Here is a 19,890-nt window from a genome sequence, read left to right as displayed (position 1 = left end):
AATATATATATATATATATAATTTTTTTTTTTTTTTTTTAGTTAACATAAATACTTTTTTTTATTTTTGTTTGAATAAAATGTTTTGGTTTCTTTTATGGTTTAAATTTTAGTTTCCGTTTTAGTTGACTATAATAATCCTGACTGATAAAACGCAAAAGCTTCTTTCGAAATCTAAAACAGTGAAATTCCTAAAATCAATTCCAACACTTCAGGAGATAAAATGAAACACTGGGCATAAATGTGTCCTTTTAAGAAAAAAGCTCTGATAGGGGCATTTCAACTCTTGATATCTGGCAACCCAAGCATGAAAACTTGTGGAAGTTTTTTTTTTGTTGCTGAAAATATAGCTAGAGAAAATACATTTGAGTTTTAAACAGCATTTTTGTCTCATCTTTTTTCGAAGATATTGCATGTTGGTCATATCATCTTGTCTTAATCTTAAAAAAAAGTCACCAACTGATATTTTTCAGCGTAGTTTTTTGGTAATGATGAGTATTTTAGTTTTTGGGTGAACTATTGTTTAACCATAGAAACGGCCTGTTACTGACAGTCTTGTGTGTAAAACTGACGTGAAGCTCTTGTTGTTTGGAGAGCTGTAGGAAGTGCTGCTGCTGAGATGATCTCCAAACTCACAGCAGATGGGATCCAAACGGCTTTATTTTCCTCTGGCCTTTAACAATTACCATTATGACTACAATTATAATCACATTTATCAGTGCAAATGCTTTGTTCTCCCTCTGAGATTTGTTGAAAATTTGTATGAAAATTACCAGTTGCATCACCTTTCTTTTGTATTTGTGCATTAACTGCTGTAACAGATCAGCGCTGTCCCAAGTCACATATTACAATAAAATGAAAAGGAGGGAAAAAAAGTAAGATTTTTACTTTAAAAAAAAAAAATTTTTTTGAAGCAAATTTTTAGGACCAGATTTTGGAAAGAGAATCAACACCTAGAATGAGAATTACAAAAAAAAAAGAAGGGGAAATGGCCAAATGCATGGGGGAAAAAAAACGAGAAGAAAATGTGCTTAAGTGTCATTAAAAGTAGTGCAAAAAAATCTTAATGGTCTTAAAATAGGCTTTATTTTCATCACGCAACTTAAAACTATGCAACTTTTTCCTTTGATTTCAATGTTAAATGTGACCTAAACACGTTCTTGGTGGGTTTCTCCCACACAAATGCTGTGCAACATCTGCTGAAATGTAAGAAACATGTTAAAGTCTTAACCAGTGTGCAGGTTTTGGTCAGTTTGGCTGTGATTTTAATGCACTCTTGTCAGGCGTTCAGTTATGATGAGGTGCAAGGTTTGCTGCTGCTGCCTGTTGTTTTTTCCATGTGAGCTGTTCTGAAGGTTTCTTCACGTTCATTGCTCACACCAGAAGGAGCAGGATGTGCCAGGCAGTGAGTGATGCATGTGCAGAATATTTATGAGCTCAAGCAGACAATAAGTTTTGCTGTAAGTGTTCAGATTTGAAATATTTCGTACCACAATGACTTCAGGACAAAGCAGTAAGGCCAGAAACAGTGCAAGTGCACAAAAACAGATGCAAATGATTAGCTAAAACATCGCAGGTTGTGCTGCGTTATAATTAGCTTTTTTGACATATTTCAGAAAACAGCAATAGCTATGTTTCCGTCCACATAATTTTATGTGAATTTTGGGTTATTGCATAAAAAATGCTGGTTGGAAATGTCAAGATACGCATACAATCTTTGCAAAATGCACATTAAAATATGTACCGCATGCGCTCAATTGAGGCAGAATGGTAAGAAAACATGCATAAACATGATGGAAACACATTTACAGTGAAAATTACTGATACTTGCAGCAGTTTCTCATGAAGTGAAGATTTTATTCTTTTGAAAACGTGGGATGGAAATGTTACTTTATTCACTCTTTTTTTTAAATGCCCTTTTTTATGCGATATTTAATTTTTTCACACAAGTAAAGATTTTGTTGTCTTGAACACATGGTATGGAAAAGGTGCTTTATGTGCAAATGTTTTTGCAGATGTTTTATGTTGTGTTTCAATATTGTCCTCAAATGTTTAATGCAATATGGAATATTGCATAAAAAGTGCAAAAAAATTGATTTTTTTTTTACAAATGATTTATGCAATATTTCAGTATTCTCTGCAGATGCTTTATGCTGTATTTCAATATTTTCCTCAAATGTTTCATGCAATATTCCTTTTTTTTTTTTTTTTTGCATGTTTTATGCAAGTATATAGAGGTGAATTATTGTCATGCACTTCAAAACAACTCATAGATTCTGTAATGAATGTTTCCACAGTAACAATTTCAACGTTTGAAATTGATAGTTGACCACAAAATAAAAGTTTGTCACATAATTTACTCCCCTGCATGTTGTTCTGACTTTCTTCTGTGGAAAACAATAGTAGATATTTAGAACAATGTTATATTTTTTTAACTGAAATACTAAAATAGTTTTTGAAAGAATTGATCATTTTTCTTAAATGCATAGTTTTTTATTTCAGTTCAGTTTTAGTTATTTTACTATGTCAAGTTAATCTAAATGAAAATGAGAAATGTTTCCTTGGCAGCTAGTTGAAATAAGTTTAAGTTTTTGTATATTTTATTTCAGTTACTGTTAATTTATTTCAAGCAACAGAGCTGTTTTTTTAGTATAGATATTTTAAACAATATCATATTTTTACACTTAATTTGATGTACAGTTTTTACTCCGAAATTGCTAGTAAATTTTTGTTCATTATTTAATGTATGTTTGAATAAATCTGTCATGTCATCCGACGTGACGTCGGGAGTGACCGACTGAAAGGGAACATGTTTTTATTATAGTCACTGTTTAAATGCTTATATTTTCAAGAAGAAATTGGAGTAGAAACATAATTGTATCATTAAAAAGTTGATGTAAAAACTGCCTTATGTGAAATTCAAATGTTTATATACAACTCAGTGTTGATCATTAAATAAATTTGAGTAAATAATTGATTGTTATAAAAAAACAGTTTCTGTTTATTTTCAGTTTCGGTACAAAATATTAGGAGTTCAAACAACATTGAGCCCCACTGACTGTCATTGTATGAACTAAAAAAAAAATGTTTTTTTTCAAAATATCACTGTAATCACTGCACTGTAATCAGTAGCACAGTCGCTTCCACCGCGCCGCTATCTGCAGTGCTTCCAAGATGCCTTTCAACATTGTTGTTGAAGATTGAAATGCAGATATTATGTAACACGAGGCTTTATTTAAAGTCTTAAATTGATCACTTTAGAAAGTGTTAGTTGCACTGTTCCAAACGTAGTGTGCTGCCTACGTAGGCAGCATTTTAAGGCATCATGGAGTTGTTCCAGACATGAAGTCGGTTCCAAATAGTAGGCAGCATAATTATACCTCATTTTAGCCAAAAAAAAGGCAGCGTTACACGTGTGCTTTATGGAAAAGACAGTCCCAGAATGCATTGTGACAAGCACAGGGAAATACAAAAGCTGATGGATGGATCAAAAATGTTGATTATAAATCAAATTCATTTTATATTAAAAATATGGATCAAAATTGTTTATGGAAGGAATAAAAATAGAAAATATTACTTTATGTTCATGTAGTGTCCTATAAAAAAATTTAATTTCCGCCCACTCATTTATATTTTTCTGGACACTGTTTTAATGGTTTTATTAAATTTGAGTATTCAAAAAGGATGTCTTAAATTCATACAAATTTTTTACAATTTCAAATTTATACAAAAATAGTGCCCGATGAAATGTCACCCCCAACCAGAAATTCTGTTGTAATTTTTCTGTATTTTGTTTTAATGGTTTAATAAAATTTTAATAATAAAAATGATTGATAATCAAATAATTAAGTGTCAATTTATTAATATCTATACAAAAATACAAATATGGCACCTTTGACACACTTATAAATTTTTTCAGGAATTCTGTTGTAATTTTTCTGCATTCTGTGTTTTTATTGAATATAAATTTATTATTAAAACCAGTGGTTAATTAAATTAACATTCATTCAAACAGACACAAAAGAGACATATATAATATATTGAATATTATTTAAAAAAAACAAACATCTGTCATGAAAACAAGATTTTATTACAGTTACTATTTAAATGTTTATATTTACAACAACAAACTGGAGTAGAAACATAATCGTATCATTAAAGAAATTGATATAAAAAGTGCAAATATACTTCAGATTTAAATGGCAGTCTTTTCGCCCTTTAATACTCACAGACACTAGTATATATTTTAAGTTGATAAGCTTATTTTTTTTTTTTTTTTTTAGATTTCATGACATTCCACGTTACACAGTAAATTTCATTTTAGCACTGGATTGTGCATTTTAGAAACATGCATTTGTCTGGAGGATCATATTATTTTAGTGAAATATTGATGGTAAACTATTAAAATCACTTGAGTCATCAAGTCTGAAAAAGTGCTTTGCGTTTCAATTCCTGCCAATGTAGTGTTCTAAACACTCACAAATGAGGCTGTATTTTAATTAAGATGCTCCCTTAGAAGGTAGCTGCCTATGTAGGTTGCCCTATAGGATTTGGACCACAACCAATATATAGGAGCTTTTTCAATCTTTCCATGCAACATGGAAAGTTTTGCATGGATTATAAATAATTATAAGCCAAGAGCTATTAATTTTCTACCATTAAATGTTTTTTCAAACTTAAAAAAAAAAAAAATTAAACTGTATTCAGCAGTGCAGGACTGTGTGTGTTTATGGTGTTATTGTTTACAGTATATTTTGATTGTATGCATGAATTTTTCTTATCATTTATTTTTAAGTTGAAGCTATTTTCATCCGTGTTTCAGTGATGTGGTCGTCCCTGATGGTTGGGTATCATTAGCACTTAAGTGAAGTACACTAGTCTCCAGACGCGACTGTGAAGTGTTCTTGAAGCGGAGCTGCATGTTACCTGACAACAACCCATTTGCAGTAGCAGGACTGAGTCATTTCCCTAGCCGACCATCCGCTCTCATGGATCCTGACCATCTCTGTCTGAGATGGAGCTGTGATTTTTTCCATCTGTCTGTCAGTTACATCATCTCCCCTGCATGCTGCTTTATAATCTGCCTCTGCTTTGCTAAATGAGTTACTAGCTAGTGCTGGTTTTGCTGATATCGGGTCTCGAGCGGCGCGACAGCTAAATCGCTGTCATTATATTGAACAAATCTGTCTGTACTGTAAGTGCCAGTTTGGGAGGCTGTTTTTTGAGAAGACTATAGTTTTATTCTTGTCTCATTTAAAAAATGTGCTGTAATCCACAGTATAAATGTTATCCACCGGCTGACAATGCTTTCTACCGTTAGATCATTTTATTTTTTCCTCAAATTCCATGTTTTCCATTTTAAGCATGTCTCATCAATTTAATTCATAAAATGTTAACAATTTATTAAAAGTAACAATAATACAGCTCTATAAAATATGTTACGTTTTTGGAAATTCTGTGTTGTCTCTTTAATTTTTCCTCTAATTTTTTTTTTTAATTCTTCTCATGATTCTAATTGTCTAATTGATGGAAATCACTAAGCTTATAGAATTTAACAGCAATTTATTAAGTTTAACAAAAATAAAATTTTTAGGGACCTGAGAAGTTTTATTTTCCCCAAATTATGTATTTTCAGTTTTCATTTTTGTAATTAAACAAATTATAATTTATATAATAAGCTTATAGTTTATATAATAAGCTCCTAAAATATTTTTATTATTAAAAAAAGCTGTTGTCTGTTTTAATTTTTCTAGATTTGATTTAATACAAATGTATTATTTTTCATCTCATATCCAAGATGGCGGCACGGTCGGACGCAGCGGCTACTCCGGGTCCCAAAAACGGTGTTTTTATGTCTGTTAGTCTCGTTTCCTCGTCTTCAAACAGTCTCATCTTATCGCAAAATCAACAGATAAACACTCGGAAACACATCTATGATCGACAGAGCCTTCTGGAAATCGGCAGTGAGTACAAACAACAGCTTTCGCCGGTGACTACTGAGAAGCTACGAGGCCTCTGTCTGCTGCTGAAGCCGAACCCCGGGACCGCGGCCTCGCCTGCTGATGCTACCCGCACAACACGGCGACGCCGGCGATGTGAGAGGGGACAGAAGCGCGGCAAGCGTGGAGGCACACGAGCTAGGCTAAGGGCTAACCCCACTAGACCAGCGATTCCATCACTCATGCTCTCAAACGTTCGCTCTCTGGAAAATAAACTGGACTTAATTCAACTCAGTCGGTCTACACAGCATGAGACAAGGGATTGTTGTGTGTTTGTCTTCACTGAAACATGGCTAAACGACAATATCCTGGACTGCGCTATTCAGCTGCACGGACTCAGCTGCTACCGAGCGGACAGAGATACAGCACTGTCTGGTAAGACTCGCGGGGGTGGCTTGTGTGTGTACGTGGATACACTCAACCACTTTTATTCACGGTTTGAAATGCAGAATGACACACCTGCACAAAAACTGCCCATACCTCCCAACGACCAGGCGCTCTGTCTGTCCCCAGCTGACGTTAGGAAGGCCCTATCTAGGATTAACTCACGCAAGGCTGCGGGTCCTGACGAAATACCTGGCCGTGTATTGAGAGACTGTGAGTAGGTTAGTTGTGTATAGGTTTTTACTGCTTTACTGTATAGGTTTTTACTGTTTTACTTCATTGTTGTATGCCTGTATTTATGTAACACCGTGGTCCTGTGAGGCACGACATTTCGTTCCACTGTATGTCCCCACATGCAGCAGAATGACAATAAAGCTCAACTTGACTTGACTTGAACTTGATTATCGTCATATTAACCATTAACAAATTAATTAATATTTTAAAATCAAATCAAATGAAAATGTAAGTTTTTTTTTTGCTGCATGGCAGAGGTTTGCTGTTAAGATTAAAACAGGGAGAAAAATTGTCATTCTTTAAATAAATCTTTAATAATTGTAATATTATTACTTTGAGAAGTACATTCTACTGTACAATAGTAATACATTTGTCATAATTTCTTCAAGTAAACCCAAACTTTTATTTTGGCAGGGTGTAGTAAAGATCATATGTGTGTATTGTATGATATATATATTTTTTTAATAATATAATAATCTAGTGGGCTGACTCTGAGAGCAGCTCTGGAGATTAATTTCATGTGTTCAGACTTCATATTTCAATAGCAGTCTTTTGCAGTTTAATATTCACTAACACTAGTCCATATCACAATCTGAAGCCCTACTTTTAATTTATTTACCCAAATTTTGCAGAATTCTGTGACATTTCTCAGTAAATTCCATTTTTGCGACTGGGTTCCGTGATTCTGCCTGCATTTTCTGCACTGTAAAAAATAAATCCGTAAAATAACAGAAAAAGTACTGGCAGCTCATTGCACACAACCATTAATTTTACGGATATTTCTGTTAACTCTAAAACACAATGCAATGAAGTGTGAAATTCAAAATACTGGTAAAACACCTGTAAAAAAATAAATACGGAAAAAATCCTTCAATTTATACAGTATATTGTGCCCTATTTTTACAGATTTTTTTCTTTAGAGTGTGGGTCCGTTCAGTCTGTGCTAATTATATTAAAATGAAAAGGAAAGTGCTCTACACAACTTACACGCATATCCTAGTTTAATAGGAGGAGGTGTGTGTGTGAAAGTGTGTGTGTGAGAGTGTGTGTGTGTGAGTGTGTACCTGGTATTTATCACGTTATGGGGACCAAATGTCCCCACAAGGATAGTAATACTAGTAAATTTTGACCTTGTGGGGACATTTTTGAGGTCCCCATGAGGAAACAAGCTTATAAATCATACGTGTGTGTGTGTGTGTGTGTGTGTGTGTGTGTGTGTGTGTGAGTGTGTGAGTGTGTGAGTGTGTGAGTGTGAGTGTGAGTGTGAATGTGTGTGTGTGTGTGTGTGGAGGAACATGAGTTCCTGCGCTGGACTGAGTTATTGATGCTGCGCATACATGAGCGATCAGGTTCATGTGCTGGAATCCTACTTCTGTGTGGCTCTTCAGCGGCCAAACAAAAAGATAAAGTAATTACAGCCAGACACAGGCCAAGATATTAAACATTTATGCTTGTATAATGGCGTTATTGTCCAGGAGGAAACTGTTTTACAGTTGACTGTGTAATAATGGCTTAAGTGTAAAGGAGGAGAGTTTTCAAGGCTTTTTTTGTGTGTAAATATTGTGGTAATAGAAAATCTTGTCAGTGTATGCTATTGTATTATGTAAGAGTATATATTGGCATTATATCAACCACACCAGCCTCTAGTCGTTATCTCCGTCTGCTGAAAAATCAATATCTGTCTGTAAACAAACACGGCGTATGTTTGAGGGAATTTTGATGTGCGTTTTAGCTAAAGTAATGGGAACAAAAATGTTTTTGAAATAAGTCTCTTCTGCTCAGCAAGGCTGCATTTATTTGCTCCAAAATACTGTGAAAATAGAAAACAGATATTTTAAATTGCAATACTATTTTACAGTGTGAATATCTGTTAAACTGTAATTTATTTCTGTGACCAAATCTGAATTTTCAGCATCATTACTCCAGTCTTCAGCGTCACATGATCCTTCAGAAATCGTTCTAATATGCTGATTTGCTGAGCTGATTGATTTTTTTGTTGAAACCATGATGCATTTTATTTTTTCAGGATTCACAGATGAATAGAAAGTTCAAAAGAACAGCATTTATTTGAGATAGAAATCTTTTGTAACATTATGCATGTCTACTCTGACTTTTGATCAATTTAATGTGTCCTTGATGAATAAAATAATTTTATTTCACCTCATTACTGTATTTTTTTTATCAAATAAATGCAGCCTTGGTGAGCAGAAAAAAATAAAAATAATTTTGTAGTTTTGATATTTGATTCAGTTTAATGAATCGGTTCATTTAATTGATTCTTTCAAAATGATTCAGAGAGTTAAACAATACTTAATTTTACATATTATTTTGTGTAGTGCAATTAAATATCTAAATGCACTATTAAATATACTTAAATGCTGATGTATGCTTCTGTATTTTAAGTTTGGTTATATTAATTAGTTTTTTTTTAAAATTGCATTTAATGAACAGCTTGTTTAACTGAGAACTACAGTGTTTTTGTGCCAGATAAATACTTGTGATTGTGAAGAGAAATAGTCTTATCTTATTATCAGATATTTATGAAGATGTTGCCTTGTTAAAGCTACTTTTGTTAGTAGTTTTAGTAGTTTGACTAGTTTTGCTGTTGATCTTGAAATGATGAGCAGCTAGTTAAGCTTTGGTTTGATTTGGGAGGATCCTGTCGGTCAGAGAGTGAATCCCTGTTGTTCACTGGACAGTTTCTCTGGGATTCACACTGACTGCTGCAGGAGAGACGTCAGGCTACTAATTACTAGATATTCGTTTGATTGTAGTTCTCCTCTCAGACAGACAGACGCTTGTGCTGCCATGGCAACAGATCCCGCTTTACCAGCTTCATTTACATATTATGGTACATCAGTCATTTCAGCAACTTTCACTCTGCTGTTAAACTAGAAGGATTGTGAAATAGGGCTGGACGATAAATCGATAACGATAATTATCGCGATATAATTGTTCTCGATAAAACGGTATGAAGAGTTTGATAAATGTTCGATATAATGATTATGCACCAAAAGCGGAACAAAACAGCGTGACTTATTTGAACCGTGACACACGGACCGTTTATCCGCTCGACAAAACAGCAGCGCAACGCAAGAACTGGTGCGATCCGCCAATAAACGAAAGAAGAAGAAGAACAGCAGTGCAGCGCGAGCTCACCAGAGCAGATGTGTTTACGCAAACACTAAACAGCGCTGTGAGATCCAGTGTGAAGCACTTGAATTCAGCGAACAACACAAATTAATTGCTGATTTAAACGAGTTTAAAGGCTGATGAAACAGCGCTGACAAACAGGAGAAACACTGTGTGAAGGCTTTTCAATCTACAAATCGACCATCATTTACCGTAATAACGCTAAAAGCACCATGGTATTATGTCAGAAACATTGGAATTCGTATAGAATTTTATTATATTATTAATGTAGACATGCATTCAATGTATTAAAGGAGTAATAGAATATAATTACAGTATTTTCTGTGATTAAGCTATAGCGTGTGTGCATTTATACTAACTGTAGCCTATTTAGAATACTGGTTTTCATGCAACACAGGCAACACAAACCTGTTTCTTAATTTGAAACAATATCACTCATTAGAACATGCAGAAACTAAGAAATCAAATTTTCGCAAATTTATTTCGTTAAGGAAGAATGACTGGAAAAGTGTAAAGAATTCATGAAGTGTTTGTCATGTTCTGGCCATAAAGAGTAGTTTAAAACCACAAGTAACTATCTGGTTTTTACAACTTTAAATATGGAGAAAAATCTGCCTTTAAACCTTAAAAAAAATAAAAATTTGACATGTATCGTGATAATTATCAATATCGACTGATATGAAAAAAATTATCGTGATAATGTTTTTGGCCATATTGTGAGCCCTGTTGTGAAATATATCTGTATGATAAAATTCATAAGGTCATCAGTTGAAGGAAATTATTTACCATAGTAACCACATCACCACATATTTTACATCAGTGTTGGTATTAATTATATACTAGTATTATAGCATTTGTTAATATTTTGAATTAGCTTTTATTTTTTTAATTTCCAGTTTTCATTTTAGTTTGTTTTAGTAATTGTATGTGCTTTTGTCAATATTTCTATTTATCTTTAATTAATTTTTATTACATATTTAGTCATTTTAGATTTTTAAACTTATTTTTGATAGTTGCAAGGGCAAAATTTCGAATTTTCTTTTTAAGTTAAGGTTGATGTAGTCATTGTTATTTTATTTCAGCTTTTTTTTTTCATTTACCGAAAATGATTAAATAATAGTTTTTAAGGATGCTGCTTCATGTATTTAATTACATTATAATTTTAGATAATCCATTCAAAGAAATCTCTTTTTATCTCAGACATGATGGACACAAAGTCAAATATCAGATTATTGCTAACAAATGAATAAGACAAAAAAAAAAAAACCCTCAACTAGTTCAGATCGGTGTTACTTGTTTTTATTAATGATTTGAATGATTTTTGTTTCCCGATTTAATCTTAATTTTAGTTCCAATTTTTGTTTTTGATTTAGGTTTTATTTTTTTAACAATATGCCTATATAGTTTCTATTTTTATTTTAGTTTTAGTTATCTTTGTACGCCAAGTTAAACAAAGTGAAAATGAGAAATGATTCCTTGGCAACTTGCCGAAATAAAATTTCAATTTGAATTATTATAATAATTATAATTTATATAAAATCATATGTAATTATAATTGTATTTATTTGTTATGTTTACTTATTTGAATAATTTTAGTTTAATAATTTTAGTTTAATAATAGATGTGTTTGAAATGTCCATCACATTTTGTCCTAAAATGTTCCTCTTTTACTCTTTTAAATGTTTTCACGTTGCTTTTTTGTCACTTTTTACAATGCAAACGCAAAGCAGTCCCGCCACTGATAGCTATGCACATCTATCTAGCTTGATATAATCAGTGTAGGCCGAGGATAATCACTACTTCAGTATTATTTTTAATCACAATGCAGTCTTCACCTCAGAAGAATCACAAGTTTCATACTTGTATACAGTAAGCTGTAACATACGTCCACCTTGAAACATGAATAATCCATGGTTTTTGAACACTTGCTCTGCTTAGTGCTCTTCATGAATTGTGCAGCTGATGTTCCCTCACTAGTGTGCGACGGCGTGGTGATCATTTATTGATGGCTCTCTGAGTGGCTTGTGTTTCTCCGTCCGGTTCGGTTACCCATCATGAAACAGACTTAAAGACGAGACATCGGCGAGAAAACCCGAGTAAATGAAGCTGCTGCTGGAGAAAATGGATGAGTGTTTTGATCGTCTGTCATTCTGTTCTGAAGACCCGGCGTTTGACGTTGTGAGTTATTTGTTTTGTTTGCTTTCTAAAGATGAAACTGATGACTTTACCTCAGTATCTGTTGCTCATTAAAGGGGTCATATGATGCTGCTAAAAAGAACATTACAGTGAGACTAAAAGTTACGCCTTCTTTCTTTGCGTGAACATTTGGGAGGTGTTATGCAAATCTTCCCACATAGTGACGTAGTATGTGGGGCGTGTTAGAACGAGCCGTTTTAGGTAGGCGTGGTTGACTCTTAACTTTTATAAAGAATATCTCTTTGGTTTTGAGACTTTAGTCTTTGCAACTTTACAGATCTTCTTTATGTACCAAGAGCTTGTAACACTCCAAAGAGAAAGGAAAATGTGAAATCGCATCATATGACCCCTTTAAAAACTTTTCATCCGTTTTAATGTCTGTGCTGTATGCAGCACATGCTTCTTTCTGCTTAATCACGTCTACAAAGTGTTTGCATGGACGCAAAGTATTGCATAAAGTGCATGTTTAAAAGTGGTTTCTAAACATTTAAAGGGATAGTGCACCTAAAAATGGAAACATACCATCACCCTGCATCATGCAATACTCGTTTCTTACTAATTTTGTGCTGCTGATTTCAAACATAGTGTCTGTTTTGCTCTTTCACATCACACTTTTGCAAAATTTGATGCATTTTGTTGCATTTTTGCATTTGATAATGCATAATAAGGTGAAGATGTTTTGTATTTTCCCTTAATCTGCAGAAAAACACACAAACCACATGATTCCTCTTTATATTATTAACTATTTAATCAATTCTCAGCCTGTTTTCAGACATGATATTATTTCATGCATAATCCTGATTTCAAAGTCAGAATTTTGGTCTTTTTTTTTTTTTAACGCCGCATCATCAAATCAGGTAATACTAGGCCTTTTTTTTTGGAAATCAGCAATTATTCTCCATTTACTCAACCTCATGTCATTCCAAACCTGTTTTTTTCCTGCAAAGAAAAGAATAGCAGAATGTATTTTCCATACAAAGGAAAATATCATAGCGTCAACCCATGCATGATTTTCCAAGTCTTCTGAAGTCATACAGTAGCTTTTTTTTTAAATTAGCATCTCAAGACATGTCACACCAGTTTGTAAGGAGATTTTGGTGTGAAAATATGTTTAATTGTCTTGAGAATAAAGTCACAGTGGAAAGATTTTAATGGTCCTAAAAATAGGCTTCACACACAGGGACTTGCTGGTGTTCAGGTCAGACTGTGAGATACAGAATCTGCACCTGTAGGATTTACATTAAAACATCTCCAATATACATAAACCCAAGCCTTTAACGCTTGTTTATTTGTTTTACCTCATTATAGTTGTATATTGAAGTGTTGTTTAATTGTGTATATATTTATTTATTTATTTATATATAGAAGATATTTTATCCAATGTATTGTATTAATTTATTAATAATGTATTTTTATATAATTTTAATGTTGTTTTGATTTTTAAATACATTTAACATTTTTATATTTTAAATATTAAAATACATTAACATATTTCAAATATACATTTTTATGTATAATCTATTTGTACATTTTTATTTTTGTATGGAATAATGACAATAAATAAATTACACACTTTGCTGCATAGGACTATATTGAGAAAACGGTAGGTTGAATGTTCATTTCTTATGAATCAGTTTGTGAGTTTTCAGTTCTTTCTTGCATGACTAATGCACATAATCATGGTGCAGTTGCTCCTTACAGGAGGTGCGTTTAAATAATAAATGCAAAGAACCTCATTACGAGTCAGAAATGCTTCTAAAAGTGCATTTTGTCATTCATCCTATGAGGAGGTTCAGACGGCCGAAAGTTTTTCCCCTTGAATGTGCGCATCAGTTGAGGAAGACGTCTTTGATGGCATTTTAAGCATTTGAATTTTATTACTGTAATTCCGTTACTAGGTTTCTCTGACAGACTGCAGCTCATTTAAGATCATATTCCTGTCTGCATCCTGCTGTCTTGTCTGTTATCATTATATAAAATCAATAAAAAAAACATTTATTAAAATTTATTTCCTTTCAGGAGTAGGTCCAGGTGATATAACTGAGGAAAAAATGGCTGATATTTTTCAGCTTTTTGATGATATGCAGAGTATTTTTATTTTACTATATTTTATTTTATGTATAATAAAGTGTGTGTGTGTGTGTCTGTGTGTGAGCGAGAGAGAATTAATACGTAATCAAATATTTAAAATTAAAAATGTATCAATATTGATTAAGTTGCATTAATCAAAAATTACATCGCATTACATTTAGTAAAAAATATAAAACTAAAATTGTTTAAAACCTTGCTGAAAAAGTATAGTTGATATTGTTCAGCTTTTTGATGATAATCAGTGTTTGTTTTATTTATTTATTTCATAAGTTACTATATATAATGTATCAACATTGATTCATAAAAATTACATCAATTGCATCAATAATTACATGAATACATTACATTAATAATAAGTAGTAAAAAATATAAAGCTAAAATTGTACCAATAATAATGAATAAAAATTATATATATAATTTTAAATTGAATTTTAAAGGCTTAAATCATGCCTTTAAAGTCTTTAATCATTCTAAGGAGCAGTTTTGCTTCAATGGATCCTCAGTATTTCTGTTTGACGTCAGGTGGGTGTTTGGATTCTGTAGCTATCTTTGCTGCACGTTAGTGTAAATGTTGCCCTTGAGCTCCACACTGATACAGTGAGTCATGTGTGCATTCGGTGATCTGTTATATGATGTGAAGCTCAGTCTGACACGGCTTTGATCAAACGCCCCACTGGATATCAGGCTTTCTAAGGAATCTGCCGGGAGTTCAGCATTAGATAAATTTCACGGCTCTTAGCGTACTAGACTGAAGCATGACAATCTTGAGGCTTGGGTGATTGCATTACATAATAAATGTAATTAAATCACTGTCACAAATGAAGTCCAGGCTGTTAGAGGTTGATATTCTGCAGCTTTAGAGAGGAGAAAAAAGCCCACAGTCTATGGCTAAAAACTCCATATATGTGCTATTATTTTTTGCATTCAGTATTAAAAAGTAAATGGATTCAGCAATATTCAATATAGTGGGAAGTAGGGCTGCATGGTAAACAATTTTATTTTACAGTACAACTGACTGCTGTCTTCTGTAGACCTGAAATTGAATTCATTTCATAATTGAACTTTGGAACATTAACACTATTTTTGAACTGAATTGAATTAACATTGAACTGAACTGAGCTGAATAATGAAAATATTGTGAATTAGTTTCGTGATTGATGAATTTTGCAACATCTACACTTTTATTGAACTGAATTAAGCTGAATAATGGGACTGTTATCTTCTGCATAGCTGTTTTGAATCTGAATCATATTTGTTTTATAATTGATGAATCTTGCAACATTGACACTATTATTGAACAGGATCGAATCAACTTTTGAACTGAATTAAGCTGAATACTGGCACTATTGTCTTTAGTAGAGCTGCTCTAAAATGGAATTGAATTTATTTCATAATTGATTAACTTTGTAACATTAACACTGTTATTGAACTGAATTGAATCAATATTGAACTGAATGGAGTAATGACAATATTGGGAATTCGTTTCATAATTGATTGAATTTTGCAACATTGACAGTTATTCAACTGAATTGAATCAACACTGAACTGAATTGAGTTGAATGGCAATATGGTAAATTCATTTCATAATTGATTAATTTTTTACAACATTGACACTATTTTTTTGATCTGAACTGAATCATTGTTTGAGTTTTATTAAGCGGAATGATGCTAGTATGTATTTATTTAATAATTAATTATTTTTTGCAACATTAACACCGTTATTGAACTGAATTGAATCAACTTTTGAACTGAATTAAGATGAATAATGACATTTTCTGTAGAGCTGCTTTAAAACTGAATTGAATTTTTCATAATTGAATTTTGCAACATTGACACTGTTATTGAACTGAATCGAATCAACTTTTGAACTTATTTGAGCTTGATTATGACACTTGTGAATTTGTTTCACAATTGATTACATTTTGCAACATCAACACTTTTGAATTGAATCAATGTTGAACTGAATTAAAAGGTTAATCCACCCCAATATGAAAATTCTGTCATTACTCACCCTCTTGTAATTCCAAACCCATAAGACCTTTGTTCATCTTCGGAACACGAATTAAGATATTTTTGATTGAATCCGAGAGCTCTCTGATCCTCCGTAGACTGCAACACAACTGAATTGTTCCCAGGTCCAGAAACGTAGTAAGGACAACGGTAAAACAGTCCATGTGATATCAGTGGCTCAACTTCAATTTTGCGAAGCAACGACAACACTTTTTTGTGCAAAGAGAACAAAAATAATAACTTTATTCAGCAATTCTTCTTCCCCAAGTGACGTCTTCCGGCATTGAACAAAGGTCTTATGGGTTTGGTACGACATGAGTAATTAATGACATAATTTTCATTTTGGGGTGAACTAACCCTTTAAGATGAATTATTGCCTTCTGTAGAGCTGCTTTTCAGCTGAAATTGAATTTGTCTCATTATTGATGAGCTTTGCAACTGACACTGACTATAATTTAATAAAACGTTGAATAGAGAGTTGAATCATGACGTTGTTGAGAATGTGTTCAGTAATTGAATTTTGCAACTTTGACATTTATTTAACTGAATCGAATCAACTTTTGAACTGAATTGAGCCAAATGACAATATAGTAGAGCTACTTTAAAACTGCATTGAATTTGTCAAATTGATTGAATTTTGCAACATTGACAGTTACTGAACTGAATGGAATCAGCATTGAATAATGACAACTATTGTGAATTTTATTTGATGATGGATGAATTTTGCCACATTCTCACTATTATTTTCCTGTTTATTACTGTGAAGCTGCTTTGAGATGGACTGTGTTATATGAAGCAGTCTAAACACGGTTTCTCCTCCTCACACTGTCTCTGTCGTCTTCTCCTGACCCCTGTGGTCTTGTGTTTGTCTTGCAGTCAGAGGATCAAGTCCTCCTGCTGTCCGCCGCAGGCTGTTGGGAGTTGGCCGTCCACACAGGGACCCTCCAATGGCTGGGAGATTTCGTCCTCTAGAGAGACCCGCGACTGCTACATCAAGTGAGTGTGTTTGCATTCAGCCTCCCTCCCGATGCAGATGTTTGACTGTCGACGCTTCCTGGCGTAACCTGTCACGTTCCCTCTGTCCGCGCGTCCCGAATACTGATTCCGTCCTCCTCGCCGCACTGCACACGGTGACTCCGCGCGAGTTCGAGAGCAACAGCGGCTTTGATCTGCTTAAGACTCGAGCGAAGCTTCACGCAGCACATTTGCATGCAGAAACGTGCGTCAGCCTTCTGAAGTGACGAACCGGTAAAAGATACTAATGTTGCTTTTTTTTCTTTCCACTGTACTGACGTGAGATAAATGAGATGTGAGGAGGCTAAGAGCAACATGTGAGTCCACAGCTGCTTCGGTTGGAGTGACAAGGACACACTTTGGCTTTTTCTGTCTATAGGAATATAGATGCATTACATCTGCCTCTAAAAGTACTATGTTAGGGGGTGCATTCTAATATTCTATCTAGTGCACTTAGTATTGATCTTGCTGGTCTGTGTTTACATCCACTAGATCAGGGGTCTGCAACATTTTGGGCATCAAGGGCCATTTTTTATTTTTTTGGTTAACCACTGTGCCAGTACCGCCCTTACACCCACCTCCCTCCTTTTTTAAAAAAATGCATGCTGTATATTTATTTATTTATTTATTTATTAGGGCTGCGATGATAAATCGATGCAGATTCGTTTCATGGATCGATTCTGAGATCTTCCGAATGCATCGCGATTCTCTCTGGAATGGATTCTGAGCTTAGATTTTAACAGCAGATGGCGCTCTAATCTCGTTTTTATCCGCACACTCAAATGCTCATGAAGAAGAGTGCTAAAGAGCGCTTGTGCAATTGGCTGAGTCATGTAATTCCACCGCTGCTCAAAATGCTTTTATGACGCAAGATTAATGTAAACACAGCCCAATGTGAACACCCTTGTAATTCGCTTTAACCTTTTCGAATTGTATGAATGTTTTCTGTTTCTAAAGCATGCAGCGCCATCTGCTGTTCAAAACTAAGCTCAGAATTGACTCGAGAAAGAATCGTGACGCATTCGGAAAATCTCAGAAGCGATGCTGAATTATTTCTCGATTTGCGATGCATCGATTAATTTTCTCAGTCCTAATATTTATCTCATAAATAGTTTCTGAAAGCAGTTTTTTCATAAATTGTTTTTTAAACTTTTAAAAAGTTTCTTTATTTTAATGTTTAAATTATTGTATTAATTATTTAATTATTAAATTATTTATTGGTCAGTAGTGGAGGGTTGATACTCCTCATTTAGTATATAGTGCGAACTTTTCACATTTAGTCATCATTATAATTTTAAATAAGTTTAAATTTAGTGTATTGGTTTATTTTATTAATTGTATTAATAACAATTTTATTAGTATTATTAATAATACGAGTGTTGTTGTTATGTATAATTTTGGGTACTACTTCATGATAAGGGCTTCACTTGTAAAGATGGACTAAGTCAACTAACAATTAACTACTACTACAATATTTAGTAATCTTAGTACATTTTAACTTCAACATTTCATTTACTAATTTACTCATTTATTTTTAAAATGTTACCAATTTTTCTGTAATATATTTCTCGTTGTTAGTTGTTGTTAGCGAATGGATTAACTAATGTAAACAAATATGACCTTATTGTAAAGTGCGTGTGGTGTTTTAGTATTATTTACATACTGTTAACATATATATTGATATTTTTCATTTGCTTTTATTTTTATATTTTCAGTTTTTATTTTATTTTAGTTTAAGTTTTAGTAATTTTTATTATGTGCCTTTGCCATTGTTATTAGTTTTTGATTTTGATAGCTTTCATTTATTAATTTCGGTTTTAATTTTAGTACTTATTCATCTCAGTTACTTGCCAATGCAGTATTTATAGTTTTCATTTATGTTTTTCATCTAATATTTGTTTCATTTTATTTCATTTTTCTGGAAACGATTTTTAGTTGTTGTAAATTGTTTTAGTTAATAAGAACTAGGGCTGGGTGATATAGCTAAAAAATTTATCATGATATAATGTTTTATATCGTTTGGTATCGATAATTATTGACATTTTTATAACCTTTTGTAAAACAAAGAGCAATAGAAATTTTTTTTTAATTTAACCACTGTATTTTTAAATTAACTCAATTTATTAATTATTGACATTTTTATAACCTTTTTTTAAAACAAAGCCACTGTGCTTTTAATTTACCCAATTTATTGAGACAACATTTTTTTTTTGTTTTAACAGTCAAACAAAAAATAAAATGTAAACAAATATCTCCTTTCTTATGTGTATATGCAGATTAAATACGTCTTATGGAACCTTTTGTCTTGTCTCCCGTGGCCACAGGAGAGCGCAATGAGCAAAACAATGCAGCACATTTAAATTGTCAACGCAAGGAAATAAATGTCTATAAAAAAACCTGCATTACGTCTAAATTAATCCAAAGTGCTGAAGCGCCATTCACACAGACAGCATTTAAAAACATAAGAGACGCAGTGAAAAGGAATAAACATCCACAAATTTGCGACTTTCTAAAAGTTTTCTAAAAGTTTAAACTGTTTTAACTTTGCATGGCTACATCGCTTGTGTGAGACGCGAGTGCAGCAGTCATATTTGTCCGTCTAAAAAATGCGCTGAATATGCATCTGTGTGAATGGCTTGGTTTTGGTTTTCACCTAATCAAGATCTTCTCCGCATTGAGCTTCTATATTTCTCTAATATTTTGAATGAATAACGCAGCAGCGGCGCGTCTCGTGGGCTAGACTAACAAAACATTAAAATGCAACGTCACTTACATCATTATCACCGCATCTCGCCACTGATGACGCTCCC

General features: G+C 33.1%; 1 protein-coding gene across 1 annotated transcript in view; it reads left to right on the top strand.

The window, feature by feature from the left end:
- Positions 1–19,890, top strand: part of LOC107691261 (FERM and PDZ domain-containing protein 4-like) — a 65,549-nt gene that overhangs the window by 5,148 nt on the left and 40,511 nt on the right. Inside the window, exon 2 of the mRNA XM_016489774.1 lies at positions 16,943–17,062. Coding sequence (XP_016345260.1) covers positions 16,943–17,062 — 120 coding nt within the window. The remainder of the gene's footprint in view (positions 1–16,942; positions 17,063–19,890) is intronic.

This window comes from Sinocyclocheilus anshuiensis, unplaced genomic scaffold (assembly GCF_001515605.1).
Source record: "Sinocyclocheilus anshuiensis isolate Anshui unplaced genomic scaffold, SAMN03320099.WGS_v1.1 scaffold394, whole genome shotgun sequence".
Classification (NCBI taxonomy): Eukaryota; Metazoa; Chordata; class Actinopteri; order Cypriniformes; family Cyprinidae; genus Sinocyclocheilus; species Sinocyclocheilus anshuiensis.
The sequence above is the reverse complement of the archived record's forward strand: the minus strand, read 5'-3'. Positions and strand labels throughout refer to the sequence as shown.